Consider the following 15,236-nt stretch of genomic DNA (forward strand, 5'->3'; position numbering starts at 1 on the left):
AAGCTAGAGGCAGTTGTGGGGGGTTTTGTTTGGGCACAGACGTGGTGAGCAGGAACTGCTTCATTTTCAATTTGGGTCTGGCATTGACTTAGATGGTAGAGTTATGTCGAGGTGGGTTTAAATAGAAGATCTGAGGCTAACATATGAGAAAAATACTGAAAAACCCACTTGTGTGTGGAATACTGGACCTTTTTGTTGTAAATACAGTGACTGCACATCTGAATCTGGTAAACAAATGCAAACATATTGCCATACATGTACACTTGCTCTCTTTTCTAAAACTGCCCTTTGATCTTTGCAACAGAATGAGGATACTAAATACTAACTTGGCCCCAGTATTGTATTTTAATTTAGAAGGTATTTTGTAAAATACTTCAAAGACAGAAGAATTTCAGGACAGACTGTCTTGGCCTCAGTATTGTATTTTAATTTAGAAGGTATTTTGTAAAATACTTCAAAGACAGAAGAATTTCAGGACAGAAAATTTTAGTGATCATTTGTGGGTTGGGATATTGGAATGGTGTTCCTCCTTTTTAATTTGTTTTGTTTTCCTTTTATTACGTTTTTACGGTTGCGATCTTGGATACCATGCTAGTCTGAACAGAGCCCTAAGAACATACCTTTCTGCAGAGTATAACCTTGAAACTTCCAGGCATGAGGGCTTAGACATCATTGAAAATGCAGTTGACAGCTTGGAGCCACGAAGTGACAAGCAGAGATTCATGGAAATGTACCCCACCGCTTTTTGTCCACCGATGAAATTTGAGTTCCAGTCTCATATGGGGGATGAGGTCTGTATACTGACAAGTATCCCCACCGTGACTGTCTGTTTCTATATACCAAGACAGAGAATTTATCCCCTTTTTACAAAGAGTTTGGTAAAAGCTGTTACTGCTACCCAAAAGCAAGTGGATCAGCAATAACATTTTGCAAAACTGGCAGCGCTGTTCTGAGTTTCTTCAGAGTTCTCAAGTAAAAACTGTTGTGTTACTGTGTTCTGTATTGCTCATAATGACATTGCTGCGAATTTGCTGACCGACCTGTGCTCAGCCCAGCACTAGCGTAAGCAGTGACTTTATGTCGTCCCTATCTGCCGCACCCGTAATGGAGCTTGTGGGTGCTATTTGAGAGCACCTGCAGAGCTGCTCCAAATTCTGCACGCTGAAATGCAACCTTTTCCCCTTCTGCTTCCCCATTTATCGTCTGGAGATTTCAAGTGTACAGGCTACCCCAGCTACGCCCTGTTCAGCTACACCAAAGGCCAGTAGCAAAGCAGAATGCAGAATCACTCATGTACATCTTTTATCTGAAGGTAGCTCCATGGTTCGCATTTCCGTGTGATAGAGAAGCAACGTAAAGCAGCCATACAACAAGACTGTGCTTTGTAGTCGTAAGATGCAGTACCTAGTTCCACACCTTGTAACATATAAGTACTTTAAATTTAGATGGACACATTTTGTTGTCTGCTTTATTAAGTTTTAATAGCTTTGGTAGGCATTCACCTAGTTTTAAGGAGAGCAACCAAAGACTATTGACTGTTTTTTTAGTTCCGCATCTTACAGCTCTTTTTGATTCTTTGTTAGGTTTGTCAGGTCACTGCCCAGCAACCTGTGCAAGCAGAGCTTATGCTTAGGTATCAGCAACTACAGTCACGGTTGGCCACACTCAAAATTGAAAATGAGGAGGTAAGATCTGTGTGATTGAACATGCATTGAACATGCTATGCATTGAACACCATTTTCAGGAAGGTGCAGTGTTTTCTACCTTGTCGAAAGCATGTAAATGACCCTGAAATGGCTTCAATCTGTATGAGCTGGTTTTATTTTTAAAATCAGATACTGGCAAATATGCTAAGGTAGATCTTCGTCTGCTTTACAGAGGTTTGGAAACCTCATCTTTTAACTGTCCATATGCTCACATTAGGGAGTTCTGCGTTTTTCAGATGCTTCAGTGAAACTTGTTAGAGCACATATTTTTAAAGTTTTGTGGCAGAAAGCCCCCAAGTACAGTTTTTGTCTTCTGTGACCACCCTCTGTCCAGTCCCCAAATTGCTACTTCTGTAGAACAAAGGAATTTGGACTGTCTTTTCTGCGTTTTGCAGATGCTTCAGTGTAGACTTGTTAGAGCACATATTTTTAAAGTTTTGTGGCAGAAAGCCCCCAAGTACAGTTTTTGTCTTCTGTGACCACCCTCTGTCCAGTCCCCAAATTGCTACTTCTGTAGAACAAAGGAATTTGGACTGTCTTTTGTGGTAGCTGAGTCGAAATCTCTTATGCTGTCAGCTACAGCTATTTATAAACACGAGTACTGAATGCCTGTGGTGGGAATAGCTCACCTAGTAAGAAAAAAATGCATTTTTTTGTAAAATACACAAAAGCTATGCTGTTCTCTTTCCCCTGCTCTGGCAGCGGAAAGAGACCTCCCAGTGGGTATAAATTGTACTTTTATCCCATTTAAGGCAGTGTTAAAGGCCCTCAGTTTAAATGGGAATCTGTTCCTAAATTAAAACATACAGGTAATTTAATTTCTGTGTGTATTTTACTGCTAAGTTTTCAGGATTACAGTTTTTCTCATTCTATGTTGTGTTGAATGCCTAGAACAAAGTATTAATGTCCATGAGATATGTACAGTAGTCTTTACAAAACACCACTTGAATTCAGAAAATACCTCAAGGTAATGAAGACAAAAGGAAGGAGAAAGATTATTTCTTTCAGTAAAGTGAAGTGCAAGGGCATAGCGGGAGAAATCGTGTTGATAGGCACGGAAAGGATATTTGCCTACACTGAGATGTGTATAGAAGTGTGCGTGATTTGGTTAAGTTGACTCTTCCAGAGAGTCTTCTGAAGCAGAACTGGGAGGTAAATCACATCCTTGTGAATCTTGCAGGTTACCTTGTTGCATTGTGGAAACACTGCATCCCCTGTTCCACAGCCTCCAAGCCCTGGTTTCCACTGTGAGGAGTGGTGCCCCATCTCTCATAGCAAGTGCCGTGAGGCTGGTGTAAATTGTTCTTTCTCCAGCCCCCTCCTCCAGCTGTGTGTCCCACTTCTGCAATCTAAACATCGCTGTGCTCCTCACCATAGCACTCCGCAGAAAAGTGTCACAGATTTTTATCTTGGAAGAACATGTTCTGGTAGCCAGGTCCTTTGATATACATATTCAGTCTGACATGTCGACCACACGTAGGAGAGCTGACCCTTCAGAGAAGTGTATCATCTCTATTAGCCTCCCAGATTAGGGACCATAATCAGATCATGTCATGTTTTGATTCTAATTTCAGGAAACAAATGCTTGAGAGTGCTATACAGTCAACACAAGAGTACATCCACCTTCGTGGATTGGACCATGGCAAAGCAGAGAACTAGATAGGAAACCTAATTATGTCATTCCTCTGTTACGTAGATATCTGTTATAGTACACCTGATTTTTCACATTTGCACATCAGTTTGACTGGGGGAGTGTGCTAGAGAATTATTTTGAGTAATGAGCTTCCCTTCTAAGCTGTTCTGATATATATTTATCTTGCATTTGACAAATTGTGCTTTTTAATACCAGGTTAAGAAAACAACAGAGGCTACCCTGCAGACAATACAAGATATGGTCACCATTGAGGACTATGATGTGTCAGAGTGTTTCCAGCACAGTCGCTCAACGGAGTCTGTGAAGTCAACAGTCTCTGAGACATACCTGAGTAAACCTAGCATTGCAAAAAGAAGAGCTAACCAGCAGGAAACGGAGCAATTCTATTTCATGGTATGTTGGCTGCTTCCTCGTTCAGGTGATACAGACCAAACACCTGAAGTAAACATTATGCAGAAGTTCCTGGAATTTATGTGCCGTAGATAGTAATAGATTGATCTGCATCTCTACAGAAATTCAGAGAATATCTGGAAGGTAGTAATCTCATCACAAAACTTCAAGCAAAACATGACTTGCTGCAGAGAACACTCGGAGAAGGTAAATATCACACAATAAACTGAAAAGTGACTTCAGACTATACAGTGAAGCCACTGAAATGCCAAAGGTACATGGGAAAAAAAATCACAAAACTTACAGCTTAATTGTCTAGTAAGCATAAATTTGATTTTTACCAGTCAGAGTTTTGGTGCAGTGCTAAGAGTAACGCACTATAAATTGATTTTATTTCTTCAACAGATATTTATTTCCACTGCACACATATTTAGACAAACGGCTATATTTGGAAATGGAACTCTTGAATGAAAAATCTCGTGTCTGAAAGGAGAGCTGACACAGTCAGTGCAGAGTGATTTAAGAGCTGTGACAAATGTACTGTTTCTACTTCCTAATGATTTCTGTTGACTTAAGGTCTTTTTAAGAGTTGGGGGAGAGTGACATTTTTTTAAGCATACGAAATTATCCAGGATGCATCTCTTACAATGGACTCAGTAGTGCAGCATTTCTGACACATGGTCATGAATGTCCTTATTGCACCCTAACAACTCCACGGAGCATTTATGAAAGGTAAAAGGTGAAATCCTGACCTCACAGTTGTCAGTAATAAGACTCTTATAGACTTAATATAACATTGGGTTTCTACAAAGTATTTGCATATTGTGAACTGGAATGAGTGAAAACTTAATGAATAGCTGTGCACCTGTTGATTATCATTATTGCATATACAATTATTGCATTACAAATTATGATAGCAGAGAATTATCCATCATCCTGAGTACTCTCCACAATTTTTAAAATTACATTTTAAAATATAAACCAAGTCAGCAGATGTCCATGACCAAATGAAGTAAAGCTGAATTAGGGCAGTAATGAATCATGCACTATGCACAGCTCCAACCCACCTCGTCCCAGCCCTCCCAACAGGCAGTTCCTCATGGACCAAAGGGAAAAGGAAAATCACACTGGAAGCCTTGAGCACCAGCCACACAGAGTGTTACAGACTTGAGAGGAAATGAATTACACCGCAAGGAGTAAAAATCCTCTCCTGAAGGTTAAAGACTATTATTTAAAGTTCAGACTCAAGAAGGGAAACTTGTTCTCTGAAGAGTTTAAAGGATGTGTCAATTTATTTTCTTTTTACTGCCAAATATCTGTTGCTAATCAGATCTCTTCTTGCTTGTAATACAAAAGCCCAGATCCACAAATCCAGTTGTGGAGGTGCCTGAAGAGCTGTTAACAGTTCAGTGGCTACGACCCAAACAAAGGCCCTGCCTGGGGAGTGACTGAGGTTGGGGGTAGGAAATAAACAGCATTTTCTTGTAAGGCTGGACTGTAGAAGATGGTTTTAGCTGGTTTTAGACAACTAACTATGTTACGTTCTTTCTCATGGAAGTTTTCATTTAATAGCGGGGTTTTTTTTTAACGTGTGTGTTGAGCAGTTTATTCACACAAAACAATGTGCAGCTGATGTTAGTCAAAAAAGAGAAAATTTTCCTCCAAAGGTTCACAGAAAATGTATTTGGGAAAATAAAATGAATGTTTGCTATTTGAAAGCCCATTAAAATGCGTGATCATCTACTGAAGGGAGAAAGATAAAAGGCAACAGATCTGTTGCCTAATGCATGTTGGAAAGAAATAAGGAAAGAACTGTACAAAAGGAAGTCCAAAGAAGAAATTCTCAGCAGAGTGACCGTAAGTGATAAATTGCCGTGAGGCTCTGGGCCATTCTGCCATGCTCAGGCATGCTTGGACCATTCTGTTTGAAGAGTTCCCTTCGACCGATCAGCTGTAACCCCAAGTGGTTAAATCTGTGTTGCCCACAGTGTTTTTGCACATAGTTGTTCTCACATCATCATAGCATAGCACATACAAATAGTACCCCAAATGTACACGTTTACATTCAAAGCTGATATTTGGAGCAAAAGCCATCATTCTTACAGGTTAAAAAGTTCAAGTATCCCCTTCTATTGAGGCATGTCCTGCATGAAAATGCACATGCCTGGAAAGGAGGACCTGGATTCTGAACATTCCTTGAATGAGGATGATTGAAAGGATAGATTTACAGTGGAAATGTAAATGTTATTGCTGTAGCTAGTATAGAAATGAATTTGTAGGAAGTGAACTGCTCCCCTGCTCAACTCAAACTGCCTTTTCTGGAAACTTTCATGTCAGCAAGACAGCAGACAAATAACACAGGGTGCTGTGTTAAGTAACGCAGGGGAGAATGGGAGGAGAGGGAGAGGATTGTCTGAACTGCAAATTTTCCTCTGGCACTCTCTCTTGCTTTTATTCAAACCTGAACAGTGTAAGGATGTAGGCTGAATAAATCCACATTCCAGTCTGGTGTCCACAACGTTGACAGCATTTGGCCTCGGTTCCAGTTCATCACCAGCCTACTGCACTCTGTTTCTGTTTATGGACACAGCAGATACAGATTCCTTGTCTGCACAAGGGAGACAGATTAAGTGCTCTGTGCTGAGTCTGCATCTACAAATTTGGAAAAGTAAATGAGAAATACTCAAATGAAATTGATACTAAACATAGGAAGCACACTGATACTCATATTAACTCTGACCCAAGGCTCATCTATTGAATGAACAAAGGAACAAAGCAAAGGGAAGTGCAAGAAAGAGAATAAGCAGTTGTAAAAGAAATTGCCACTGTGTCCCAGATAATGTTTGGGGTTTTTTTGTTGTTGGGTTTTTTTTCCCCTGATCTGTTAAATGTCAGAGATGTGTTTAAAATCTCTCAGACTTGGGATTTGTAACATCTTTTGTTTTACTAGCATTTATTGTTGTGATTCTTAGTCTCAGTGGTCTTCCCTTGGTTACATGAGTAGAGAGAAATCCCTGGCTTACCCTTTTTCTGTCATAGGTTATTTTACATACTTTTTGTTCATACTTTACATACTCTTTTCATCGCTCTTTTTCACCTCTCTAAAATAGATACCGACAGTCTTTACATGTCTTATTGATGCCTGAGATTTTTCCCAGAGCATATTCTTTATGCCACCTTCTGTGGATCCGCACTCTTCTGGTACTGCAAAATATATTTTCAGATTAGGGTTTTCAGTACTGTGCAGTATTTCAGGTGCACCTGGACATTGCCACATAATATTATGTTTTGCATATCACTGGTTTTCATTCTTTCTGCATTCTGACAAGCTTTTTTGGTGTCACTTTCAAATTGAGTGGTATACTTAGCCCAAGTGATGCTCAGAGTGATTTTCATAGTCGGTTATAATTCTCTGTAGCTCTGTTGGCTGCATAGGTGTTTAATTCTTTCTTCCCTAATGTCTTACTTGAATCTGTTAATACTGAATTTCATTTGCCATTGTGTGTCTTGTTCCTTAACATGGTTAAACCCCTCTGAAGGGCTTCATAGTTTTGTCAGGACCTGATTGAAAAGTATTTCAGTCATCTGCACAATATTCTGCTTCCTTATCTGCTGTGATCTCCCCAGGAGATTAATAAATGCCTTATGTATTACTCAAATGGTCCTAATGGGCAGACTTGACTAAATGACTGTTACACTTTTGTCATGTGATGAAAAAAGACCACTTAATTCCATTCGGTTTCCCTTTTGTTCACTAGTTTTTGATCAATGAGAATATTTTGCCTCTCAATCTATGACTGTTTAGTTGCTCTAGTCGCCTCTTGGGAAAAAACTTATCAGGGGCCTTTGAAATTCTAAGTAAATTAATTCAACTGATTCTCCTTTATCCAGTATTTTACTGACATGTTCAAAGAATTCTAATAAATTAATAGGGCACAATCTTCCTTTGGGAAAACTGGGCTGGTTGGAACTTAGCATACCATGACCTTCGTACCATTTCATTGTTTTGCTTTTCATTATCATGAGTTGACACGGTGCACGTGCCTGAGTTACTGGTCTGTTGTTCTACAAAGGTTACCCAGGAACTTTTCTGGAATACGGTATTTGCTTCTTTACAATTCTCCGCAGTTCTCTGTGGTGCTTCCCAGTGGTAGCGCTGTATTTTTTTCCTGCAATACACAGATGAAAGAGAGGAAGGAGTCTTTCAATAGCAAGCCATTGGTGTCTAGAGCTCTGTATTTTGAGCACCGAACAGGTTTAGGCACAAGGGGAGACGTAATCTAATCTTGGCACAGCTCTATTTCCATGCTGATTTAGCCACTAAAACACATGAGCACAAACAATAGACATTGTTTGGAGTTTTACTTCAAGTTATTTACAGTACCAAGTGACTCTTTAATCTATGGGCAGGCTTCTTAAAAGTTGTTCTATAACATGGGTTGTGTTTGTATTTTAAATGTAACTATGGAAATGGGAGATAACTGCACTGCCCTGTTTGCTGTATAATTGTATATCTTTCGCTGGTAACAGGGACGTCAGGGTTAAAAGTAATTTGCCAAGCGTAATTTAGATTAAAAAAAAATCTACCTAAAACCTACAAATGATTGTTTCCTGTTTATTGAACTTTTCTAGGTCACAGGGCTGAATACATGACAACAAGGTAAGATTTTTATATGATTTAGAGTTACAAATGTAATAAAATCTTAGAAATTACTACGTTTAGAACAAGTTTGTAAGGGTATATAACGTTGTTGCTGTTGTTACATAAATTGTGTACAGGCCCTGTGTATTTTAACATTCAGCATTTCTGTTTCTGCGTGCTGATGGGTAAAGGACCAGACTGTTCATCTTCCTCATTCTTGTGAGCTGCTTAGGCCAGCATCAAGGGTGGGACAAGCTGGGAGATCCTTAAAATTATTTGTGAGTCACGCATCAGATTTGGAAGTTGCAGGGGGCTTTTTGGTGCTAGAAAAGAAATATTTCTCAGTTACTAGAGATACCTGGCTTCTCTTGGTTTGTAATTCACTTGGTCAGTACACATAGTTCAGAAGAACCCGAATCTAGGGGATAGGCTGCGTCTTTGATAACCCAGCTCTGGACAGGAATACCTGCCTCCCCCAGCATCCATGTGTTTGATACTGAAATGGGTCTACACATTCACAGAAGAGAAGGGATGCAGTGTCAGATCTCCCTGCTTTGTGCAGCACATACTTTTTCAGTTGTGTAATGCCATACCTGTGGTGCTGCCTCCAGACATAAACACAGAGGAGGGCTGCAGCCCCTGGGGTGTCAGACTGGGGTGGGGGGCAATAGCAACTGTTTGGATTGGCACCTGCCGCTCCTGTGCGTCACTGTTACAGGCAGCACTCTTCCCGTCCTGGTGACAGCAGGAACATCCAGCCCAGCTTTCCTGGTCTCACTCTTCCCTTCCTTTTCCATGCAATACATCCTTGCTCAATGCCTTCTCTTTCTCCTTTTTGCTTCATGGACAGGAATGGCCTTGCCACCACTCCTCATCTTTGAATTTAAAAAAAAAGAAAAAAAAAAAGTCTTACCCTCCCAGCTAAGTAGTTTGGATCTGGCTCTGGCTCAGCCTTTGCTGGACCACTTGGTTTTGTATAATTTCTTCTGCCTGGCCTCCATATTCCTGGGGACATCTCTGCAAACTTCAGACCAGCCTTTCTCCCACCACTCCATGGTCCATTTTAGCTCTGTAAAGTTGGACTTATTCACCTTCTTCCCTTACACAACCCCTTACATGACAGCAGTAACAAATCAGAGCATTCTTCCCAGTTGCTGACATTAATTCTGAGACCTGTGCCTTTAACTTTAACTCTGCCCCCAGATGCTACCAGGAATGCATGGAAGTCAGCAAGCTTATGTCTAATGAGAAAAACGTTCTTTCTTGACTCCAAAGCAGGTGACTCATCAGGTTCACATCATCCTCAATTCCCTGCTGTGTAAGCAGATGAAAAAAGATGATGGATTTAGGCAATGATTTTACCTTAGTGAAGTAAGGGAGCAGCTCGAAGCCATCTTACCTCCTGTCTTCTCACAGCTGGTCACTTAGAGAAAGACATTCTGAGGGAGTAGGGCCTGCCCGTCCATTCCTCTGCACCAGTTCCCCTGCTCCGGCTGGGACCTGCCTGTTGCCCCAAGGTTCAGTTAAGTTTTCAGACTGCAGATGGAAATGTTCTCCAAGAAAGTGTAGAAGGGAAGATGATGTCTTTAAAGATGACTTTAAAATAGCAGGTAGTACCCAAACAGACCAAAGCCCCACCACTTAATATTCTATGCATTACTGTTGCTCGCTGTTTCCGCAAAAACTTTCGGTTTTTTGCTAATTCCTGAAAAACCTATAGAAACATTGGACTGCTGGTGCAGGTGAATTAGGGAAGCTATTGGCATGTAGTGTGCCTTCACATTCACAAAATAAATTGTGACCTAGAGGACAATATTTATTTCCTGTAATCTCTTTCAGTTGTAGTCATCTGTCCTGGTTTGGCTAAAACAGGACTATTTAAACTATTTAAACAGTGACGTCACCACATGTGTAACACTCTAGGTAAACATTTTGCAGACCAAAGTTTCGTGTATCCTTTCTTTTCTTTTGTTTTTGTGTTATGCTGCTTTTGTTTATTTGTTTGAAATTGATGATATTCTTTTAATTCCTTTAGCTAATTTGCAAGGAGTTTCTTTTCTTGTGTGAAGATGTTGATGGTTGGATGTGGAAGGCTAAAGCTGTTTAACCTTCCTGACTCTAGTTGAAAATGCAGACGGTTTGGTTTTGAAGCATCTTAGGAGCGTGCTGAGCAGCTTTAATTTGCATTTGAAGCTTCTCCGGCATGAGGCAACTTTTCTGCTTGATAAGAGGTGCTTCGAGTGGCCTGTGCTCTGCCGCGGCTGGCAGGATGAATTCCAGTGGTTGCTGCACATTTCATGCATGACCGCAACAAAAAGGGCCATTCCGATTGTGCAGTGTTTGGAATAAACGTATATGGTAAAACTGCAAAGCAGGGGTTCATAAAGAATGTCATTATTTATCCATAAGTAATCCGTTTTTAATGGGGGAGTTCTCCACTCTTTAATCACTGTTACACTTAAATTTGATGGAAAGTCTTTATTTGATAAGTACTGTGTTTATTTCTCCCTTTTCAATGTTCTTTTGTTTTGCCATGAGCTTACAGACATTTCATTTTATTGTGCGATTTAATTCTACCTTGCTCAGTAATCATATTCCCTTCCCTTAGGCCTCCAAATCTTCCCCCTAAGCCCCAGAAACACAGGAAGCCCAGGCCCCGATCACAGTATAGTGCTAAGTTGTTTAATGGTGACTTGGAGTCATTCATCAAGGTACTGGCACCAGCCACCCCGGTGGCTGATCTCAACACGTCTTACTATAATGGTCACCACCTCACGTGAGCTGAGGCCGATCATTATGTTTAAGTCTGTCCTGGGGCTCTTTTCTTTCCCGGTTGATCAATATAATACTTCCTGAAGTCAGAGGGAATCATTTTTCTCATTAGCCTCCCTACAATTTTATTAATCAAGTAGGGATAGTATTGGCAGCCCGGTTTTATTAGGGAACGGAGCATCATGTAGAAGACAGGGTGTAGTGGTGCATCCCACGACTTAGCACAATTTCCTACTTGCCATTCTCATTACATTCAGCGCTCAAAGTCTGTGGAGAAGCAGCATTACCCTGGGTTTGATATCCAGCTTTTGATTTCCTGTGACTTTAGGAATTTATTATATTGTGTGAAATTGTGATCACCGCTATTCTGGATCTTGTACCTTTGCTGTATTTACTATCTTCTTCTTTCTCATACTTTTATTTCTAATAATGCTTCTAGCCGAGGCCGAAGGAACTCTCACACGAGACATCAGGTATAGTTCTGGTGACAAGAGAACCATCTCCGTCTCGCTCTCGGGTTGCATTCACGCCTGGCTCAAAATTAGTTCTTTCAAAGACCTGGAGGGAGAAGTTTGCATTAAGAAATGAGTGTACGAGTACAGCAGGCAAAATTGAACAAGAGCACAACTCTGGAGTGATTGTAATCTTAAATGATGGATGTTTCCTTATTCATTAACAAGCACCTGCCCATCACAGTCAGTTAGTGCCTCTGGACACTAGCTGACAGACCTGAGGGAAAGAAATCTTCAAAAAATATGTAACAATACATTTATAAACGCAGTGAAGGAAATTCTTGACTGCGAGCTCTGTGAACTGGGTTTGAATGTTACAGGGATTCATTTTTTTATTCTTCCTGTGCAACGTAGCTAGCAGCAAATATTTTACAGAGCAAACTCTATGCTCAGCAGCACCATACCAGTTTGGCTGTCTTTGAATCAAGCTTTCAGCCACCCTCAGTACAACCGTAGGGAAAACCATTATTGTTATGCAGGCGGTGCTGGGAGGTGCAAAGACTTTCAGGAAATCCTCACGTGATGCAAAAGATGAATATCATGGACAGTTTCTTGCTCAAGGATGAAAGTAAGCAAAGAAGCAGAAACTCCCACAACAAAAAGCCCCTGGATTAGAGAAGCACAGAGCAAATTGGGAGAAATGGTACCCTGGCATTTTCCCTCTCAGAGGAAAGGGTTATGCTACGTGACAGTGTAGGTGACGGGGCATAATTAGTCTTTCAAAAGGAAAGGAGAAGAAAGCTGGTAGCCATATGACAGACTTGCCGGTGTGGGAGCTAACCCAGGAGAGCATCCCTGCCCAAAGCCCACGTCACTCCTGATAGGGGTGAGTCATTTTGACAGGCACAAAAGGATTACAGCTGGTCAAATACCATATCGCACCAAATTGCTTTTTGTTACGTTTTTGCATCATAAGAAATGACAATTAGTCCCAAACATACATTCACTGACTACACAGATCAGATTAAATCCACAGCAGCGGTAGGGTCACTATTCTTGACGTTGCACCAACACAGATTGTTACTTCAAATTATTTTCCTGTCATTAGATCCCAAACCCGAAGCTGTTAGATTAGATTATTTCAGGGAATTACTTAACTACAAAGTTGTGCGTGGTTCTGAACAGATTCTCCAAAACCAGGTATGAAAGTTAATTATTTTTTTTTTTTGTAATTTCTTACTGCAAACACTATCTTTTCCAAGGCTTTACATTCTTTGCACGAAGCGGTGTACTAACAGGAGATACGGGTGCATGTTGTGCATGTTTTCTAATACTCTGCTTTTTTGGAGAGCCAGGCTGCTCGGTGTTGGTGAAGATGACAGTATTCCTGAGTTTAGCAACTGACCTGTTCCATGGGGGCTTTTTTATTCAGCTTTTACTGAATCATGACACAACTCAAAGAGAAAATGCTCATCCAGACATTACTGGATCTTGGCTAGGCAGTCTTTGGTACATTTTAAATAATAAGACAAACAAGCCACAATTTAAATAGCGTAATTAGCAGTACAGTCTTTTCTAAGCCCCACTAAAACAACATGGGGTACACAGAAAATCAAGGGTTAGGTTATCTCAGGAAGTGCATTGTTTCACTGCTTCACTGTGTGTTATTTTTCAAACTTTTTTTAGTAGTCAGCTTTTCTTCTACTTGGATTTAATTCATAAACTTCCCATTAGTGTAATTTAGCATGAAAATTAAGGACTAGTTTGTAAGAGGAAATGTGTATTCTGAGTTACAGGGTGCTTTTGAATTCATGGTTCTGTAATACAGACTGGTTTTTTATTAAACTTTCAGATGAATTAGTCAATTCTCTGAGTGCTTACGTATTTGAAATTCATTTGGAAAGAAAAATTATAGCTTCCAAGACAAGAATTTCAAAGGTACCTATTATTTATGAAAGAGTAATTTTTCCACAGTAAGCACCAACTTTTCTAAATAATTTTTAATCATATGATTTGTGTCTTTAATAGATATTTGATGACTTGTAGTCATTAATGGGCTTGAGGTAAAAAATCCATTTTTTTAAAGTGCCAAAACACACAGATGAAGGACTGTGATGGTTCTTTTGAAAAATCAGCAGTTTAAAAGAAAAAGACAAAAAACTCACTGAAAATTAGTATATAGTCATCTTCTCCTCCTCCCGTCACAAGCATTTCTTCTCCTTTATTAAAACACCTCTACTTAACTGAAGATGTAGCTATAGACCTGCTGGTGTGTGGTGGCTGAGACCAGGAGCTTTGATTCCTGAGCTCTGCCAGTTGCAGACAGGGAGGTGTTGGCTGTGACCTCCCTTTCCCAAAACGTTTGTGCCTACCGAAGAGGCAGCTGAACCACACGCTCAGCTCAAAGTAGCTGCAGTTCCCCACCCGCTCTATTACCAGGTAGTTAGAGGAGCCTAAACCAACGTGCCAGGCCATCATCGTCTACCCCATGTAAGGACACACAGATCTGCAGAGCACGTAGGAATGCTCTCAGGTCAGGAAGGAGACGCCTGGTACCCCATGCAATGTCATTTGGTGGACTTTCTCCAAGAACATTTCTGATACTAGTCCAGCAGGTCCAGAAAAGGCCTTGTCAACTGTTTGTGATCAACGTTTTTTACCAAAAAAAAAAAAACACTTTGAGGAATTAGGTCCTCTGCAATTAGGTCCAGGTAGGATTTTCTCCACCAGGAAAAGAAAGGTAAATTAAATGGATGCAGAGGGATCATCTTCAACATGAATTATTATTCTTAATAATAAACTTTTTAAAAGGCGAATTCACTGCTTTAACTCATCTTGCTTCAAAAATCTAAAACGCATGCATAAGCTTAGATGTCACATACAGTGTTAGCCAGATACAGTGGCAGAGGTAGAGAATGAAGTCTCTGAATTTCCCGATTCAATGATTTTAATGAAAAACCATAATCCTTTCTTTTCACCTGTTCCTTTCCCTCCCTCCCTAAATGGGAAGAGAACTCTGTTAAAACTGGTATTTTTTTCTTACATGTTTTTTTGCCAGCACTGTATGTCCATCTGGATTGACTAAGAAAATGCATTTTCTCTTTCAGTTCAGAGTAGGGGGGTTTCCTCTTTCTGATCTGCAGTTCACTCTTTCTACTCTTGTTTTTCCAGGATTCAGGACAAGTCATTCCTCTCATCGTGGAAAGCTGTATCAGATTTATCAATTTATACGGTAAGCTCTGAAACATACTATGTCATTTCATTATTGCTCTGACCTTTTTATGTACCTTTTGCATAATGTATTTACCACCATAACTTTGTTTTTAAAATAGAAATTAAAAGTATTTTAAAAACTAGATTCATTTCTCCCCGCTGTCTCCCATCTTTGCTGCAGGTCTTCAGCATCAGGGAATTTTCAGAGTGTCTGGTTCCCAGGTGGAAGTCAATGATATTAAAAATTCATTTGAGAGAGGTAATTGCATTTTCATTTATTCGAGCCCCTTAATATCTGACATTCAAAAATCTTTTAAATTCTAATTACCTTCTTGGCTGTTGAAGCAGTTTGTACGCACTTTGTGTACAGCACCTAAAGCTTTGCACCATCATATGCTTAAAGGTGA

General features: G+C 40.2%; 1 protein-coding gene across 1 annotated transcript in view; it reads left to right on the forward strand.

Moving 5' to 3' along the window:
• Nucleotides 1–15,236, forward strand: part of SRGAP1 (SLIT-ROBO Rho GTPase activating protein 1) — a 70,712-nt gene that overhangs the window by 29,235 nt on the left and 26,241 nt on the right. Inside the window, exons 6-13 of the mRNA XM_009696361.1 lie at nucleotides 572–791; nucleotides 1,584–1,685; nucleotides 3,556–3,753; nucleotides 3,873–3,957; nucleotides 8,383–8,410; nucleotides 11,001–11,103; nucleotides 14,788–14,848; nucleotides 15,011–15,088. Coding sequence (XP_009694663.1) covers nucleotides 572–791; nucleotides 1,584–1,685; nucleotides 3,556–3,753; nucleotides 3,873–3,957; nucleotides 8,383–8,410; nucleotides 11,001–11,103; nucleotides 14,788–14,848; nucleotides 15,011–15,088 — 875 coding nt within the window. The remainder of the gene's footprint in view (nucleotides 1–571; nucleotides 792–1,583; nucleotides 1,686–3,555; nucleotides 3,754–3,872; nucleotides 3,958–8,382; nucleotides 8,411–11,000; nucleotides 11,104–14,787; nucleotides 14,849–15,010; nucleotides 15,089–15,236) is intronic.

Source organism: Cariama cristata, unplaced genomic scaffold (assembly GCF_000690535.1).
Source record: "Cariama cristata isolate BGI_N322 unplaced genomic scaffold, ASM69053v1 scaffold1743, whole genome shotgun sequence".
Classification (NCBI taxonomy): Eukaryota; Metazoa; Chordata; class Aves; order Cariamiformes; family Cariamidae; genus Cariama; species Cariama cristata.